Source organism: Acromyrmex echinatior, chromosome 17, assembly GCF_024713525.1.
Source record: "Acromyrmex echinatior isolate Ae372 chromosome 17, ASM2471352v2, whole genome shotgun sequence".
In the NCBI taxonomy this organism is placed as follows: Eukaryota; Metazoa; Arthropoda; class Insecta; order Hymenoptera; family Formicidae; genus Acromyrmex; species Acromyrmex echinatior.
Genome location: NC_141868.1, coordinates 3,305,590 through 3,326,397, shown reverse-complemented (window position 1 = coordinate 3,326,397; position 20,808 = coordinate 3,305,590). Strand labels below are relative to the sequence as shown.

General features: G+C 31.0%; 1 protein-coding gene across 10 annotated transcripts in view; it reads left to right on the top strand.

Moving 5' to 3' along the window:
• The window catches only part of dysc (whirlin protein dyschronic), a 120,044-nt gene that overhangs the window by 30,815 nt on the left and 68,421 nt on the right, over positions 1-20,808 (top strand). For all 10 annotated transcript variants that reach the window (XM_087414990.1, XM_087414988.1, XM_087414995.1 and 7 more), the window contains exon 4: positions 7,174-7,304. In XM_087414990.1, coding sequence (XP_087271116.1) covers positions 7,174-7,304 — 131 coding nt within the window. The remainder of the gene's footprint in view (positions 1-7,173; positions 7,305-20,808) is intronic.

The following is a 20,808-nucleotide window of genomic DNA, read 5'->3' as shown; positions in this document are numbered from 1 at the left end:
TATCGTTTGCCAACTCGTTTCTTTGATTACTGTCTTTTTCTCGTGTTGCGTGCCTAAGTCACCTCGGCTGGCACCCATATCGTGTCTCGACACCTTACGCTTATACGTGCTTCAGCATAAATCGGCAAATCGTCCTTGCGCATCCGTTTTGTCCTCGCGACGAAACATATTGATATTAAAAATGTTCCTTATTAATGAAATATCCAACGATATGACGGAAACCTAATATGATATTTCCATTGAAAAATTGCCAAATGTATTGTTGCTTTTTACAAGCACAAATTGTATCATTATAATTATTTAATGTTAATTCATCTAATTAAATTATAGAAACAAATAATTAGTTGATTTTCTAATCAATATAGTAATAAATTAATTATACAAGGTCTTTAAATATTTTAAAGGATTTTAAAGGGTCATTTCTTACATTAATTGAAGATAAAAAATTCATAGAATAGTAAAGAAAAATTTTTGCTTTTTTCTAAAATTTTGGAAACTACTCGGATTACTTTGATGAAACTTTGTGTGTGTTTCAAGAACATCAAAATGGCACGAATGGTTTTCGAAACTTTTGAAAGAAACGATATTTTTTTTCTTTATGTGGTTATATGAAGTTTGTCTTGAATTATTATACGAGAAATCTCCCTTCGAAATCTTTTAGAATACTTAAGAATCACCCTGTATGTTTTCCCCAAATCACAGAATATTTGAAATTTTTATGCAAGATGGTTAAATTTATAAATTAATTAAATTGATTAAATTAAAAAAATGAACACGTTTTGATCCTAAAATAATTGCTCTCTCTTTTTTTTCTCTTTCTCTTTGCTCTGCAGTTAAATTACCTCGAATGTGCTCGTTTGTATTCATAATATGTGCGGATTCTAATCGATTTTGACGACCACAGTGGAAAATGAAATTCTCTCATCGCGAGGACGATACTCGAAAGCGGGGGGAAACATTTTCACGATCGTTAAGCATCGTTTTCCGCTGCAGTGACGATTGTTTGCACGCGAATTCGGTAGAGAAGGAGCGCGTTTTGCACAGACTCTCCCCCTTCCTCTCACCCCTTTTTTTTTCTCCTCTCCCCTTTCATGAGGGTGAAACTTCGGTCGGTTTGCCGTTCGATGGTCGATGCGATAACGAACTATCGATCCATCGAAACGCGATTGCGCCGGAAATCCAACGAACGGGGTTCGTCGTTTCGCTCAATCTTTCTAGAGAATTCGTTTGTCGAAAAAGTCAAAGCGTTAATTGACAAACCTTACTTTAGTTTGTCAATTAATTGTCGATTTCTTTATACAAAATTCATTTCTTTTTTAATCTGGCATAATTTATTTCTAGTATTGTATTAGATTTGATTCTTTATGTTGCAATAAATAACAATTAATTTTCACAAACAGCAAAATGTTTCAAACTTTTATGATTAAAATCGGAATACAGAAAAGAATTAATTGTCCTTAAAAATCATAATTTTTGATAAAAATAATTATAATACTTTTTCTGTTCAACGTTCTTTTTTCCTGACATTTTTTCCAAGATTTGAATATTTTTCAGACACGTTCTCGGTTTATGCGTTTTCCAGAAAGATTCCGCGACTGATACACGAGAAAAATCTCGGATCCGCGTGACGAGGCGAAAAATGCAACGAGAGCGCCGCCTTAAAGTGACAAAAGCGACAAAAGATCCGGTTTCACGGTCTCCAGCCTCTTAATCCTCGCAGTCTCAAAAATAGATCAAGACTATCTTGCGAGAATGTAATATTTATAGATACTGATTTAAGAATATTAAATTGGCTCGCATATAATAAGTTCCCTTTGATGCGAAGCTGAAAAGGAATCCTCTCGATTATCTCATAGGAATAATTTATATTCATTCCACATAATTTTCTTTCAAAATTATTATGTAAAGTTATGTGTAATAAGATTTAGAATACAATTAACACACATTGTGAGATTTAAAGGAGTTTAGTAATTGAAAAAGTACAGAACCTTTGTTCAGAAGAAAGCAAAATCAAACGCAATGATTCGGCGACTCCGTCCGTTATAATGATATTCCCGGCGAGACTGCGGGCGTTAAATCTCACGCTTAATCACGCACGCGATGCTGCACACACGCGCTAATACCATCGCTTGACGAGCTTTATCATCGCTGAATTCGAGCGTGAAACCCCAAATCTGAAAAGGCGGCTCTCTCGAGAGACCCCCGTCTCGCCTTGTCGCGCGAATCGCGCCACTGAAAATCCGTTTTCATACGATGCTGAAACTCCCAGGAAAGTCAGAGAAAAATGCGCTCGCTCGTGTCATCAATTTCCCTTTCGTATCGCACTATCGGCCTTTTATACTTCGAGTGCAAAAGGTTTCCATCATCGATATTTTTCAATCCTGCTCCGAAATATCTAATAAATATTTCTCGCGCAAAATGTGTGGGAATTTTGAGAGCTTCTTCGTGTCGTAAAAGCTGATAGAATTTATTTAGAACGTAATTGTGTTATAATATATACATTCTCTTTCTCTCTCTCTCTCTCTCTCTCTCTCTCTCTCTCTCTCTCTCTCTCTCTCTCTCGGAGAAAAGTTTTCGGTATTTATGACTATAATTACATGTTATAATGATAGTTATTACTACAATATATTGCATATTAGTGTTAATAATAAATGTATAGTTCCATCAAATTTGACACCAAAAATGACTAAATTATAATTATTATCATAAAAATGGTTTCAATTATTGTAAGTTAATTATAATTGACTAAAATTTATAGTCATTTTTGAGACAATAAAAAATATATAGATAAAATTGTGGAGGAGAAGATAGTATTGTGGTATACCATTTATGTTTTATACAAAAATTTATAATCAAAATATTTTACACAAAAACTTATACTCTCTAAATCTGAATCAGTGGATAGTCACTAATTAGTGGCATACTTGGCACTGGATAATCAGTAAAATTCAACTAAAAAAGGAAGGATATTTAAGCATTATTAAAATATTGATATTTGCATGTTAATTTCAATCTTTCAATACCATATTCATTGAATTTATGCACTAAATCAGGATTAGTTAGATCACATAATAAAGATTAGAAGTTAGGGATCTCACATTTCATTCATTGATTACCATGGTATACTTGGCACTGAATCAGTGGTTATCCACTGATTCAGATTTGGAGAGTAATTAATATTTAAATTTAAAACTTGTACGACCAAATAAAATGTTAAATAATAAACAAGACACTCAAATATTCGTGTAATAATACGCTCAAATTTAAGAAGAATGAGGTAATATGTGTAATTCAATACTAAAATGTATCTCAAAAATGTTTCGAAACGCTTGAAAGTGTATTATAATAAGAATCAGCTAAAGTATATTGCCATGTTAGTATCATGATGTAACGGCGAGCTACTGAACAAATAATATTCTATAGGTAATCACTAGAATTCATCACCTAATAGCGGAAATAAGAGGGGCCATTATATCTACTGGCCATAATACCACGTTCTCCTTTATGTATACTTGAAATTGCCTACATATATAACTGCATGTATAGTGGAAAATGATTACAATATTATAGTTAATATTTACCACATTTCATATAACTGTTTAAAAAAATAATTATAAATTATAGTTAAGTTATTGCAACCATTTTTATAACAATAACTAATAATAATTTGTAATCATTTTCGATACCAAATATATATTTGTCGATAAAACTATACATGTAGTTATTATTACTAACGATAAGGTAGGTAATTGTAGTCACAAATATCAAAAACTTTTCACTCAATGTGTTTTTATTTTTATTAATTTATATATTAATTTATTTATATTAATTTATTGATACGTCGGCTTGTGTGACTATTATCGTGAAATGTGGTACACAAGATAGTGCAGGCTCCATTTCGAGTCTTTAATAAAATTTTCTTACCGTTATATTGCATTATCTCGTCTTGAAAAGGAAGCTTGTTGAACTCGACGTAAGCTTCCTGGGGATTTCACCATCGTTCGCGACCGGTTGAGATCGAGAATAAGCCAACTTGCGTTGTGTCATTCTTATTTTCTGTTTCGCTGTACCAGAAGTGCAGTCAGGTAACTCAACGAGAGAAAGGAGGGTTTATAACGCCATCGCACCACGAGTATCTGTCAGAAAGCTACTTCCTCTTTAGACTTGGCACGCCGACAGCTCGTTGCATGGGTGTACAATTGCATATGCGAGTAGAGAGCGTATGAGTGCGTAGAGGAAAGTTCAGTCGTACACTACAACACCAGTCATAAAGCTTCGCGTAAAGCGGAACGTTTCGGAGAACAATGGAAAAGCGTTTAAATCTCACTAAATGTCGCTAAATTAACTGCAGATATTTTTTTGCAATTCGGACCATCATACAATTTCCTCGTAAAAGTGACCGCCTGTATACACAAGGTGCTTTCCCAACGCTCTATTCCGTAGGAAAAATTTAAATCGAGATTTAATTACCGTGATTTCCGAAGCTCCGAAGAAAACAAACTCTCGACTAAAAATGAAGGATTAATGTGAACGGTTAATTGGATCGTGATTAATTATGATTGCAAAAATGGATAATTGAACTTCCCCGTTTTTTCGGTAACTTGAGGTAAGCTCTTCTTCAACTCAGTCTCAATCAATTCCACGTTGCGATTATTGAGATGTTTGCTGTTTGAACATTATTATCTTTTATTCAATTAAATTTGTATTGACTAAATTATCTTCAGGTTAAAATTAAAACTTAATTAAATATTTGATTGAAAAATATAATTGTAAGAAAAGAATACACGGACAAATCTCGGAGAGTTCAATTACATGAAACACTTTTGTATATTAACGGTTAGCATTGGAGTTTTATATTGGAGTTTAATAGCAAATAATCGAAAAATTCTTAACTGATTCTCCACGGATGCCACCTCGATAACAAGAAAAATAATTATGAGTCAGTTATTTTTATCTTGACGTTAAATTTGTTCTTTCGTGTCATCTAAAAAATTATGTCAACCTCGGATCCAACGATAACTTGGTCCCAGCACAAACACGTAATAAATGACGCCGCATGAGCTGCATAAATGCAGTTTGAGCGTGTTATTTGATGTATCATCACGTTTCCGCTTGCTTAGCCACAAATTATAAACACACACACACACACACACACACACACACACACACAAACATACACTTTGGCACTACTGGATGTTTCAGTATATAATTTAGCAACAAACACGCCTCCGAAAAGTAATTTGAACGTTTGCACGAAAGATAAAAATATTCAACCTTATTTTTAATTTTAGCACATAAAAATTTGTATCTTATATATTTATAAATTATACTTTTTCATGTTAAGATTTATAATCAAGTTTGTGATTCATTTATATTAATCATAGTTTATGTCTAAATAATTTCTTTCTTTTAATAATATTGGTTATACTCGACAATGATTTTTTTAAATAGGTAACTTGATTCTTATGTATTTTTTTTAATTCTGAAAATGAGATTCGATTTTATCCTATGGATTTCAATTTCTCAACATATCTCTTTTTAAAAATTTTACATTTTGTTGACAACAAATAGTTATATAGGATCTCTTTCTTAACTAAAATAATTTATTTTTGCTTGAAAATTTTTATAATAGATAAAAATCATGTTAAATTAAATAGATATTCCCTATGAATCATTTATTTATATTTAAGCAAAAAAAATAAAGAGAGAAGAATTTTTTAATGCATGTTTCTGAAAAACACTGCTCTCATTATTTTGATTGATTTAAAATTAATGCAAAAAATAGTACAAAAATATCTTAATAGATATTTTAATATCTATAAAAATAGAATTTTTTTAACCGTTTTTTTAGCGTTGCCTATTAAAGTATAATTAATTTTTATAAATGTCTAAATAATTTTTTTATTCATGATAATTAATTATCTAATAAAATATAATCGATTCTTAAAGATATTATAAATTAAAAAAAAGATTATTATATAAATATATCTAAAAGAAGATATTATCATATACAATTTTTGTTCAGTTCATGAAGAAAGCATAAATCTCGCAATTGACGTATTTGTTCACAAATATGTATCAAAGAATTAACATCTTGAACTCAAAATCAATCAGACAGATAAATCTCGCTTTCCACATTATAAAAACGTTCTTTTCTTTCTTTTTTTTTTATTTAACCGTATAAAATTCATTGTCTCCGTGCATGAATGCCGTTCAAAAATTCATGAATAATCTGTGGTCCCTGGTTTAAAGTTTCCATCCGGCTGCTATCGATTATCGTTTTTTCAGAGAGGTAAAAAATACTTTTCAGAGTACATATATACGCCAAATGCATACATATACGCACGTACGCCCACAATGTGCAATATCTCATAATTGTATACGCGAGCACATCATGCGATGCGATCGCACTTCCTCTCGATTATTCGAAAAAATTTGTGCATGCCTTTCTTTCTCTGTCACAAATACACTTATACGTACGTGCATTGTGTTATGTTACATGGAGACACACGTTCACCATTTTACCGATATTTTACTTTGAAATGCATCCGCATACTTCGTTTTTTCATTTTCCTCTCGTATTTCCACGATATTTCTGCCCATGGCGTTTATTACATCCCGTTCAACAAGTATACTGGGGAAGATTGCCAAAATTTCAACTTGTTTGTCACATGCCAGCCAACAGGTCCTTCATCTCTCTATATATTAAATTACGCTCACGTTAAATATTTTACAACGCGTTAGTTTGTTAGTAGTTGCTAAAATATCACCTATACCTGTTCTAAAATATTTTATATTTTACATTATTTTTAAATAATAATTCAATAATATCAATATAAATATTAATTTCATAATTGCTAAAATATCACATTCCACAAAACAAAACAAAATTCTTTACTATTTGTAATAAATAACAAAATAATTTCTTGATATTAAAGAATCTCCATCACTAAAATATTATTTGAGCGAACACTGAGACACCTATGCCTTTTTCATTAAAGACAAAATTTATTGTTAACTGAATCGTGTCGTGGAGGTGACGGAGATTGCTTCGTAAAATTCGTTCAGATAACTTGTCGCGTCATGGGCGGAAGGTCTTAGCTGGCACCGATTGTGAATTGGCGGTGGAGAGACTCACCAGTCTGATGGAAAGTCTGTGCGAACTGTTTTCAGGGGTGGGCGTCTACATCTCGAGGGTGGAGGAAGGCTCGGTGGCCGAACGTGCTGGACTCAGGCCAGGAGACACCATCCTGGAGGTAAACGGCACGCCTTTTCGCGCGGTCACCCATGAGGAGGCCCTCAAAGTAAGTCGCAACTTTTCTCACTTACTGCTGCCCTCCTTGGACCTCCTTAATATCGTCTGCGATATCTTCTATCCTGACGGTTTCATTAGCACTTACTGCCTCTAAAAGCTTGATGTCGTTAACCCGAAGATACGAGCGAAAAGATAGCGCCGTTAATTCTTAAGACGTGAGAGATCACGACGTATTAAATAGTTTATTACTTTTCTTATCGACTTTGTAATACATGCATACTTAGAGAAAAAGATATTACTGATAGCAACTATTCAAGTTTTATTGTAGAATTAATATACATAGTTAAATTAAATATTTTATAGAATATAAATGTTGCAATTACATTAGTTTAATTATGTACATTAATTTTACATATAAAACTTGTACAAAATTGTCATCTGTATAGTTATTATTAGCGCCTACCGTCTCTGAAAGTTCGATCTCATCAAGTAGAAAATACGAGCGAGAAATAGCGCCATTAATTCTTACGATGAGAGAGATTACGACATATTAAATATTTCATTGCTTCTATTATCTACTTTTTTATCAATTTCATTTCAAAATTTGTAATATACTTAGAGAAAAAGATATAGCAGTAGCGACTATAAAAGTGGCAACTATACAAGTTTTGTACATAGAATTAATGTACATAGTTGAATAAATTATTTTTAGAATATAGATATTTTGTAACTGCATTAATTTATTCAACTATGTATATTAATTCTATATAAAACTTTATATAGAACTTTTATATAAAACTTCTACAATTCATTTATACAATTGTTACCTTTATAGTTTTTTACCGCTATATTTTTCAGTTAATACATACTTCCATTTGCAGCATAAATTTTATTTAAGAGATATACAACATAGACATATATATGTATGTGTCTGTGTTGTATATCTCTTGTTAAAATGTCTCGAAAAATTAAACTTTAAGAAAGAATAAACCTGTACTTTCCAATTAACACTAGTCTTAATTCAATTAATTTATTCCATCAGAGAGATAAAATTATAAAATTTAATTAATATTAAGGTTGCTTCGAGTTGAAACTTAAAGGCATACGATAAATGCAATGTGCTATAAAACATCTGTTGAAAAAATGGATCTCAAAATTTTATGATGGAATTTATAGTTGGGAATATAATTTAAGGTTTGACACACCTTAAGAATTAGATTTATAATTTCCGATTAACAATAATATTAAATATTATATCATCCCATAAGTTCGAAGTTTTAACTCTCAAAATATATAATTCACAGTTTGATCTTCGAATTAATAATTCCACTCCAAACACAAGTTTAAATTAGCTCAAAGGACAGAATAACTTATGGAACTTCATTTCTTGGTCGTCGTTTAGATTCGCGTTTCAACACTATCTTGATGAACGTCTCAACCCTATCTTGATGCATGGTAATTAGATACTTTTTACCGGAAAGAGCAAGAACAAGAGCAAAAACGAGCAATTAGAATTATTCCAATTAAGAATTTTCTCCAAATCCGAGTCCCATCGAGTAATCGTGCGAATACATCTGATATTTACGACTGACTTTAGAAACCGGTTCAATCTGAACGCTGGTCCCAACTCTCAATCGGATTAAAGAAAGTAGGGTAAAACATGAAACATCCCTAAATCTGTGTGCAAATACCCAGAAAATGGACCGCTTTCAAGATCAGCTGTTCTCTCCCTTATTCTCATGCCTTTCGTTACTAAACGATTTTCCATTTACCAGCGTTTTTAAATCTTCCATCGTTCAAGATTTTGACAAGATTTATTCACTTTTATAACTCCCATAATCCCTTATAAACTCTTACAATCATCGTTAATTAGGGAAGGAAGGTGCCGAGTTATTTTATAGTACAGTTTTACTAATAATCTATCATTAATATATAGTTTTGTTACACATAAGATATATATTCCGAAAATTTCTATTTTACGGATTATTTTTATAAGAGATATAAGTTTTGTTGAGATGATATAATATTTTTATAAAAATCCACTTTAGACGATTTATGTTTATAAAAATTTTAAGATAAAATTTTTAGAATAAATAGATGAAAGAGATAGAAAAATTGTTTTCACGTTTTACTTAATTATTTATTATTAAATATTTATCATTTAAATTAGCATATTCCATGTATTATTAGAAAGTAAAATATAAGTTTTGAAATCTTACAATGAACTGACGCTGATTAATCATAGTATTTATTTTACCACTTTACTTTTTTTTATAAATTGTGATTGTTTCTTTTCTACTCTTTCTTACACAACTGAGAGTTGTGGAATAGAATATATTATTTGCTTCCAATTTTTAACTTTAACTAATATTTGCTCACTAGTGACTGTTTTGATTTAAAAATTTTTTTTTTGTTTATTTAAACAGAAACTAAATTGAAATATGGTACGTCAATGTTTTTTTTTATCCATGTATAAAAAAACTAACATCCAATAGATAAATATATTTTTTTTTGCAAAAAGTAGTAATTATTGAAACCTTTGAATGGTACTATATGTATACATTTTTTATATTCTTGATGCATAAAATTCATGATGCATAAAATTACAAATATGTAATTCTATGTATCTTGATTTCTCTCTCTCTCTCTTTTCTAATATAAATTGTAGATTGTCCAAAATAGACTTAAAAGTGCCGCAGTTCTTGCGAAGTATTTATGACTGTTCTGCATATTTCCACATTTATTAAGAAAAAAGTATTTATATAATAAAAGTAATTATATAATAAAGTAATTATATAATAAATATTTAATTTATTTCGTGAGATATAATGTTTCCATTAAAATAAATACGGAGAAATGAAATTCTATTCCAAAAAAATAAAAATTATCTATTTTATTGTTTTACAATCAGATATAATTCACAAAAATGTATACTCAACTAAATTTTTGTTATAACCAATAAATATCGATAAAACGTCACATGAAACATTTGCTGGCAAATGTTTTGACTTTTTTTCTCAGTGTATCATGCGTGGCGCACATTGCATGCCGTCATGTTGAAGCACCGCCGAGGGACACCCTTTGATCCACAGGGTGGATGCAAGAGAGGGAATATCATTGCTCGGTTAGCATGTTTGACGTTCGTTCGGAGTAAGCAAACACTAAGCGGATAATATTCACGCATGTAAAATTAAGCGTTTCTCTCTCTATACATATTCTCGTCTTTCTATTTCCCAAGTGATGTGTAAGACGACACAGAGGAGCAAGAAGATTAAAACAGCTCGAATATACCGCATCGTTTTAAGTCAGAATTCAAAATTGAACGATTTATAAACAGGGAATGAAGCGTTGAATTTTAAAATAGAATTGAGGAATCGTTTACGATTTAAATTAGCGACATTCGCGAAAACGTGGGAAAGTCAATTTCGAGAATTCCTAGAGGAACAGACTGCAAAGTGAAATTTCAAACTGTCCGCTTCGATATAGAATATCGAAGAAATCAATTTAAGGTCAAAATTGAAAGTTGACAGAAATGCGAAGATCTATTTTGGCTCACAGGATGAAACCTTGTGGTCTGAAAATTTTTAACATCAAGTTCAACGCTTCGAGATCTCGTGACGTCTTCAATAAGCTTCACTTCACTGTCGAGTATCTTTAAGTTGACTCGACAGTGCTCATTCTCGACAACCTTTTGTTTCGAACAAACCTTTAGGAGAGAATCCCACTACAAGAGTATTAGGATTATGTAGCTATATGCGGAAGATAGTTGGAATCATTTGTACCATGAGAGATTACTCGCTATTCTTCGAACGACTCATCTCGCGTTTAACGGTTCTCTCCGATTCTTAATCTGCCAATTTGATTGCAGTGCGCGTTCATATTTGCGCTTGATCGTTAAAGATCTGCATTCTTTCGATCGTTAAGTTAAACTCATTTAATTAATGCATTTATATTTATATTCTTTATTCATCAATTTTATTTATTTAAATCAATTACGTTAGGATTGTTAATTTTCAAAAATTTACAAAATAACGAAATTCTTTGTGCAATCTGTCAATCTGATTGCTGCTCGTTTGTATTCACTATTGATCAAAGATCTGCGTCCTCTCGATTTTTAATTTCATTTAGCTCATTTAGTTTCATTTCGTATTTGTATCTTTTATCTATCAATTTTATTTGTTAAATTATGCTACGATTGTCAATTATCAAGAAATTCATAGACAACGAAATTTTTCATGCAACTTGCTAACTTGATTGCTGTGCATTCGTATTTACTAGACTCAAGAGTTTAAATCATCAAAGATCGTAGTCCTCTGGACTTTTAAGTAAATTCAGAAGATTCTATTTCATATTTATATTATTCGTTAATCAACCTTATTTACTAAATTCTGAATTTACTAAGTCTGATTGTCAATTTTTCACTAATTTCGTGAAAAATTTTCGGTGCGCAGAATATATCTCTACTCTGTTTATTTCATTTATATGTATATTTTGTCATTCGCATTTTTATTTAACTGCGGAGATTGCACGCTCGCGCTCTTTCAAGAATATTTTTTTTTATTTATACTGCCGTTTGCGCGTAGCTCGTCACGATTTCCACATACGCCGCGACGTGAAGAAACGCTAAGGAATTGCGCGAATCGATCGTAGAATGAAAGCAAGGATATAGGTCGAGTTCTAGAGACTTAGGCCGACGATATTCCGGAAAAATTGCTGTCACGGGAGGGTGAGCGAATGGGTCGTGGCAATCTATATCCATCCTGATTACCCTTCTTCGCATCTCCTACGATACGTGCCTTCTGAGTCCTATCGATCGACTGTATCCCCCGATTGCGTTGTAAACTTTTATACGCGATTTAAAAATATATTTAGCAAATAAATTCGCTAATTTAAGTACTTCAAAATTGTTTCTCCCCTCTATTCTCCTCTTCTGCCTTTTTATCACGTATGTGCTATTTCTCTGAACTTTCACAGTCCTTTTTATTGTAATAATGATGCGATATTACAATAAACACAAATAAAAATAATAAAAATAAAAATACAGACAATAATATTAGGTGTTGGAATTAATTCGTAGCGTTTTACAAGTGATGGGAAGTACTTTCATTAATGTATTTTTTAATGCTCATGTGAAATAAATAACATTCTTTCATTAAAAACGCTACGAATTAATTCCAACACCTAATATTATAATAAATATAAATATAATAATACTATAAAACCATGTCGAGTTTAAAGAAATGTTGAACATTTGATGGAAATTTTATACAATATAAACTATTTAGTAAAAATATGTAGTAAATCTACTAATTTGTACTTTAAAATTGTTTCCTCGCTTTCTCTGAATTTCTGCAGTCCTTATTAATAATGTAATGTAATTAATAATTAATAATCTAATTATAATAAATACAAATAAAAATAATAAAACTATAAATATTTACAATAATAAATATAAATATAATAATACAATAAATATAAAACCGTGTCAATTTTGAAGAAATATTAATGCAAATTTTATAAACCATTTCAATCTAGATTTGTTTCACGATATTACATGAAAAGGAGCTGTCTGTTTCATTAATTATTATTCGCATGTATTATTCTTGAAGTAAATCTCAAGTAGCTGTCGCGAAGATTTCACGATCCTTAATCGTGTTTGGCGTTTCGAATTAATATCATGCGACTGAAAAGAATAATAATCTAATAGAATATTTCTTTCATTCTGTCAGCATCATATCTCAACTTTGATCACACCGGTTTCGCGAAATTCGATGAATCTTCCAAGACGTCGGTCGTGTCATCTTTTATTCAGTGAAATCTCTCGCGGCAGCTGAATAAGATAACTAATATCCATGTGATGCATGTAAAAATGATCTATATTCCTTGCGAAAATTGACATAAGATGTCCCGTGTTTGCGACGCGTGCGATATTGAATGGCTTCAATTCGTGACGCGCAGTCAAGTCCGATTTTAATTAAAAGATACGAGTAAATATTAATATCAATAGTTTTAGATAAACAGGAATTTCTAAACTGATTCGAAACGCTTCATATAATAACTTTCTGATATTCCATGGAATATACGAATGGCTAATTTACTTAATGGAAACATTAACCCGAAAATATATAGTCATCTGATTTTTTATGTAAACGATCACCTGGGGTGCTTTTATATTGCAATGGAAAATCACTGTTAATCACATATTGATATTTTTGATTGTTTCCCGAATTATTAATATTTGAGAACGTCACGAATATATGAATTTACTCACAATTTTTTGTAAAAAGCAAGTAAAATAAACAAATATTTAACAAACGAAATAAGTGCGTTAAATAGCTTGTATATTATAACAATATATTTTTATAAAAAAAATATAAAGATATTAATTAATTTTATGGCGTTTGCGATTCTTTTTATTTTTATAATCTGTTCATTCATAATTTTTATAAAACTTAATCTCTGGAATTATTAAAAAAAATTTTATTCGAATCTAAATCTCTTAAAATTAACAAAATTAAAAATGGATTTAATACGACAGAATTTCAAAAAAGTAACCTGATTATCCTAAAACTGGATTTTAGGGAATTTTTAATCGCAAAGTAACATCAAGTTTCCAGTTTCGCTTTATTTGAAACACGTCAGTGTTAACAAACAGTTCGTATTGATTTTCAAATATGCAGAGCACTGTGACATTTGATCTTCCTTTACAGGAGATTACTATCTTTTGAAATTCGACCTTTTCATTCAACAAAGCGATACCCAAAACCTCTCTAAAACCGAATTTTACAATATAATTAGATTATTATTTTTTTTTAATTTAAATTTTAGACGCAAATAATAATATTATTAGGCACGAAAAACCTGATATTTTTCACTCCTATGTATTTAATCTCATTGTTCAATTTTTACTTAATATTAAATTTAAAAATTCTGATATCTGAATCAAATCCAGCAAAAATCCTTATAAGAGACAAGAATTTCTTTAAGTTTCTTTGTTAGAAAGTTCCTTCAAAGGTTTACTAAAACGTTCTTTACTGCGGGTTTTAATGGAATTGCACATTTAAGGGTATACCATGAAAAATACTTATTAAAAAAGGAAGAAAATATATTTAAAAAATAATATCCATTTTATAACAATTTATGTTTTCTTGCCGCTGCAGCATAAAAGCACTTCAGACTATTCCTGGGTTAATGAAAAATACTTATGTACCGCCAGAACATGAAATATCTATTAAAAAACTTGAAACGATTATTGTTTTAAAATTCCTTCCTGCTAAACACAAAAACAACAGCAACGTCACACAAATGTTATAATTTTCTACTCAACAATTAATACTTAATAACGTTATATTATATTATATTACATTTATACAGAATGACAAAAAAGTTAAACCACAAAGTTTTGTTCATCAAATCATTAGTAACGTATATTCATAAAAAATAAATTCTGGAGTGTTAATAATATTTTATTAAATACTAAAAATAATAGTTAACAAGCAAAAATAATAGTTAAAAATGGCTTTATTAATTATTTTATTATGGCTTTATTAATAATGTTTAGCTTTGGTATAACCATTAAGGCCGGTATTCTATCGGTCTCTTTTTTTAAGACCGTTTTAAATAATGTTTTAAAACGCTAAGGCTCTTTTGATTGATTCATGACGTCTTAAAGCTTATATAAGACAGTCTTGAATATAAGACTCGACTATGAATACCGGCGTAAGACGCTTGGAGAACGCATTGACAATGGCCGCGTATCTTTTTACAGAAAAATTTTCCCAGCAATGGAGCAGTGTTCAGTTCAATCGATGAAATCTTTTCATGCCGAGTCCTTTTGATATTTAATAAGAAATATATAGTAACTAATACGTCAGAATTCTTTTTTTTCTTTTTTTTCTTTTTTATATAGATTCTATCTACGTAAACGACATTAAAGACTTCATTTTGGCGTCAAAATAACGACGAATAACACCAGTTTGTTACTTGAATAATCTAATAAACGTACAAAAGTTTTGTGACCAAACTTTCTTGTCACCCTGCATTGTTGAGGAGGAAATTGTGATATTGACGTAATGTTATTGTAAAGCCTGCGGCACACTATGCTTGTTTCCTTGCTGGGTTGTTTGCGTTTTAGTAAATTAATGAAATTGTACCACAGAGAATGTACCGCAGAATTTCTATTTATCAAAACGCAAGCAATCTAGCAGGAAAACAATCCTGTACCGCAGGCTTTACTTTACGCTTAGTTCCGATTTTACGTATGAAATTCGGGAACTCCGGCTGGCAAGAGAGACTTGGTTTCCGTCTAGCATCGATCACCATAAACAGGATTAAATTGCTTGGTAAGGGGCCATATAAGATAACGGCAGCGAGACTCGTTATCTCGTAACAGCTCGTCAACGAGATACTTGCAAGAAGCGTGAGCACCAGAACGCGTGCTACGCAAACAACACATTCAAGCTTCATTTCCACCCCTTCCCTTGCAACTATTCTCGAACGATGACGCTGACAACGATGTCGGCGAGGATAAGGGTGAGAACGACGTGGCGGCGCCAAGCGTCCCGGCGCCCTCCGGCGAATCTCTCCTGTCATTTATTTTCTTTACATAATACACGAAGCTTCCGCGGATGTAGCTGCCTTACCTCGAAAGGGAAAAGGGTGATCGATATAACTGAATGCCATTCACGCGCCGTGAAAAAGTCTCTTTGGAGAATCCTCAATTATGCAGAACGTCATTATATACGACATTATAACTCGTGATATCCTCTGGTCACTGATTAATTCATGAAAAAGAAGTTTACGACTTCATTAATATTAACATTAGAGTTTCGCTTGAAATTTGGATTGATTGAAGAGCTCGCTGCAACAACGAGCTAACTCACATTTTTGTAAAAATAGAGAAAATAAATTTTGAAGTTGAAGTGAAGAGAAAAATTTATTTGCATATTGCTACAAAACTCTCTCATATTTTAGCATACATATCCGGAAAGTTTATTACAAGTTATAAATCGTAAATAACAAAAATTACAGAGTATTTTTCTATGGAAAGTTGTTAAAATTAATCAGTCGTTTTAAATTTTTAAACATACATAGGAAATACAAAAAATATTTTTTAATAAGATATTTAACAATTTTGGTAATTTTATTTACATATAAAGTAAAGACAATCAGACATATTATTAGTATTTAATAAATGTTTATAAAAATTAAATATTGCCATTTAAATATTTCAATGGTACTGTTACAAAAATTTAAAGCTTTATTTAACGGTTCTTTTATTCAAAAGAAAATAAATAAAATTTTTTTTTAATTTGATCGAAATATATGTCATTGAGAAGTTAGCACTTTGAAAGTATATATCATTAAGATTGGCAATATTTGGCAGTATTTTTACAAACATTTATTAAATAATAAAATATTTGATTGTCTTTACTTCAAGTAAAATTGCTAAATGTTTATTAAAAAATATTTTATTTTTCATATTCCTTATGGTTCGTTAAAAAATGACAACTGATTAGTTTCAGCACCTTCTCAAGAAATACTATGTATGAGAAGAATAAAGTCTACATCAGATCTCTATACTGCTGAGTGATGGAAAAAATACGTACCATTTCATAAACAAAACGGCGATATAAAAAACAATAGACAGCCCGACCTTTACAAATAGCTAAACATGGGATATTGGAATAGAAACAAATGAGTGATAGATTTCTATAAATAAAGGAATACATCACTCATTCATTTTTATCAATATCATATATTCAGCTACGTTGTTGTACAAATCCTTCAATTTTAATTAACGCGTGTACAAATCTAATATAGAGTGCTTCAGTAAATGGCAAAACATTTAGAATAAACAGATAGACAAAAGATAGAAATAAAAGATAGGAAAATTGTTTTCGTGTTTTATATTAAACATTTATTAATTTAAATTAATATTTTCAGTATATTTTAAAAAGTACAATATAATCTTGAAGCTTTCAGAATTTGCATCACAATGAACTAGCATATTAATCTGAGTGTTTATTTGATCGTTAGAACATTATTAGTTGTAGACTATGAATGTTTCTCTCAGTCTTCCTTACACAACCGATGATTATCTTTGTAAAATAGAATATGTTACTCGCTCACAATTTTTCAGTTTGATTAAATATTTGCTCACTAAATTCAATTTCTGTGTAAAGAAAGAATTAAGAAAATTCAAAAGACATTAGTGAGTAAATATTTAGTTAAAATTAAAACAAAAAAATGTAGTACTTCAACAGTTCTTCGATTTATAAACATGCATTTATAAATATACATAAAAAGGACTAACATTTAATAAATAAATGCATATAATAAACAATTAATTCATGTTTTCCTACTAAAAGCAACATTTATTGAAACTTTTAAACAGTACTTTATACATAATAAATTATGCAAATATGTCTTTTTAGCGAATCTTGAAAATATATATTTCCGACAACTTAAATATCTTAAATTTCGTAACAAGAATCTTGGCAAGGAAATTCTGTAAATTCTTGGAAAAATTATATCGCAAATCTTCCTTAAAAATTCGTAAAATTTCCTTGTCAAAGTTCTTCTATACGAAATCTAAAACATTTGCATATGTATGAATAATATTATAAGTTTTTATTTTGGAAATTTGATCATAATTCTATTCTTCATATATATCATTACGCATTTTTATATATTATAAGATTTTATTGAAAATCTTTTTAAAGTTAAAGTATATTATCGTTGTCAAACAAATCATCATTGCTGAACTAATATAAAAGTCTAAAATTAACACAGAAATCTGAATCCTTTTTTTTTTTAATTTAAAATATAATAACTTCCATTTAGCAATATATATATAGTTGATCTCCCTAGTTAGATACATGAGAAGAACAAACTTTCGCGATGTCTGTCTACACAAGTTGACTCTCTAAGATGTCGTAAGCTATAAGTCTTACAATTTTATCATCGATAGCGAGAAGACACGCGATCAGGGTCGATCCGGCTGACCCAGAAAACGATTTTGTTGGCGAAAGCGATCAGAACGATATCCGCCGGATGGCGTCGTAACTTTCGGACCGCTCGTAGTTAACGACTTCCGGATGGCCGAAAATATGATGGCACGCGAGCCTTTTGCAGATGACGCGGATCTTAGACGAGATAACGATAGTTTTAGGGTTCTTCTTGGCCAGTTCGAGTTCGCCAAACGGTTTTAATGTCTCATCGTATGAATTATTTATTTAATCGAATGAGAAGATGGACACTGATCACGGAATCGGCTGACGTCCAACTATCTTGGAGCTTTTCATCTGTTCTTGACAGCTAATCTGATGTTAATTTCCCTCGTATGCGACACGACATGACACAACATGTCGTGAGTTAGATGGATATGGAACTTTCAAGATGAGAGATAACTGAGATTGATCGACAATATTAAGTCGCCATAGATGGAAATTTGAAAAATGTGATATATTCCTATGTGACAGAACTGATTGGGAAGTAGAAAATTTGGCATTAATCAAATATTGGTGAAAAATAAAAATTATAATTAATAATGACATTGATTTTTAGAAATGATTATTTATTATTATTTATTATTCATTATCTATTAAGACAATCAAATGAAAGGTATTCTCTAAATTTTTTAAAATGGAATCTCACTCATAAAGAGTGAAAATTAAGCCAGTCTTGAAAAAGAATGTTTCAATCTTTAAGAGTGAAATTTCATTCTTCAGAGTGACAATTCACTCTAAAAGTTTTAGAAAGTAGTGAATAAAAAATTCAGATATTGAAACTATTGATATGTTTAATAATCATCACGATTGGCAAGGCGCTTCTTCCATTATAAAACCAGATGATAGATGCCCTGTTCATAAAATTCCTTGGATTTGAAACAAACCCTTGCAAATAGTCTCTTGTACTGCTGCACTGCTTTCTGATGGAAATTTCCTGCTTCACTACGATCCCTTTAATCATTTTAATCATTTTAAATTTATTTCATGCGACTTAAAATTTGCATAAAACGACAATAAACGCGTTAAACTTGGATCTGTGAAACTAGCACGACATTCTATTAATGTAAAAAAAATAATGACAGTTCCAGTAGCACTTTTCATAGTTCTACAGTTCTAAAAATAAAAAAAGTTCCGAATTTTTATATGAAAAAATCAGCATGACGTTTTTTTTTATATATTAAATGCATAAAAATTGAAAATTGTTGCAATTTTGTTTTCAAAATGCATATATATTAGTAGATTTTTAGTAGAATTATCAGGAACTGTTGCTAAAAATGCAAATATTTATCATTTGTTTTTTTGTATTTTATAGAAAAGTTGTGTTAAATTCGCTAAGTTAGCACGCCATATTTTCATATTTGGTTTTTTCATATAAAAAATGCGGAATTCTTTTGTTTATTTTTAGAAAAACTGTAGAACTTTGAAAAATGCTACTGAAAAAATGCTAACTCATTATTTTTTTGATATTAATAAAATGTCGTGCTAGCTTCACAGATTCGTTAAACTTCAGCTGCACATACTTTTAAATACATTAAATCATTACTAAATATACTATTCACAAATAATTTTTTAATAATTTTTTATAGGGTTTTCAAGACCTCTTTTCTTGTAATGAGATATAGTTGGCTAATTGTATTGATTTCATGCTCATTTTTGAAGTGAACTATTAAATAAATATAAGTTTTTCAAAAATATTCGTTGCATACATTTGAATGCATTTATATACTACTGGCGTATCTTTTTTTATCTTTCTAAAGTCTTTTTTATAGGTATATATTTTCTTATCGATAAATCAATAAAAAGAGCAAATAGGCCAGCATATTTTCATACACTAAAAGCTGTTAAGTTCATAAAACGATGAAAGAGAACAGAGTTTAGAAAAGCTAATAAAGTTCGCAATTGCTCGAGTGCATGCGGAATTTTCGGAATTCCATTTGCGAGTTGTCTATTGCACATAAAACAGCACGTCCAATTTGTACGCGACGGAATTTGGAGGACGGAAAGTTGGATAGGGAAATGGATAGACACGCGGTTTACGATACGTTCCGAAAGGCACATCTCCGGGATCGAGTCGCGGCGAAATGCATTTGTCAAATGCGATTCCGCCATCGTCGTAGAGATGAGACGGAATTTTTATTCCTCCGGAAACGCCTTTAGAATGAGTTTCCTCATTCTAAAGGCGTTTCCGGCGTTACAAGTGCAAGGGAGAGAATCATCGTTTCCTGTATGCTCGCACACCGTCGTCTGGTCGCGTTATGAGAAGGCCGTCAGGACGAGGCTACCCCAGGAGGGATCCATATCTTATAAGAGAACCGCGGGATCCTAGGGACGTCGCTATCCAGGCTGGGTCAAGGATAGGGTAGGATGTGACGTCACAGGCTCTGCCAAGAGGATCGATATCCTGCTGGTTGCCGAGTGGCGTCACATCGCCACGAAACACGTCTCCATTGGTTTCTCTTCATTAACTTCATTCTATTTTATCTATAAACAGTCACTTTAGATGCTTTGCTGTTCTTCATTAACTACCCCCTACCGCGTGTC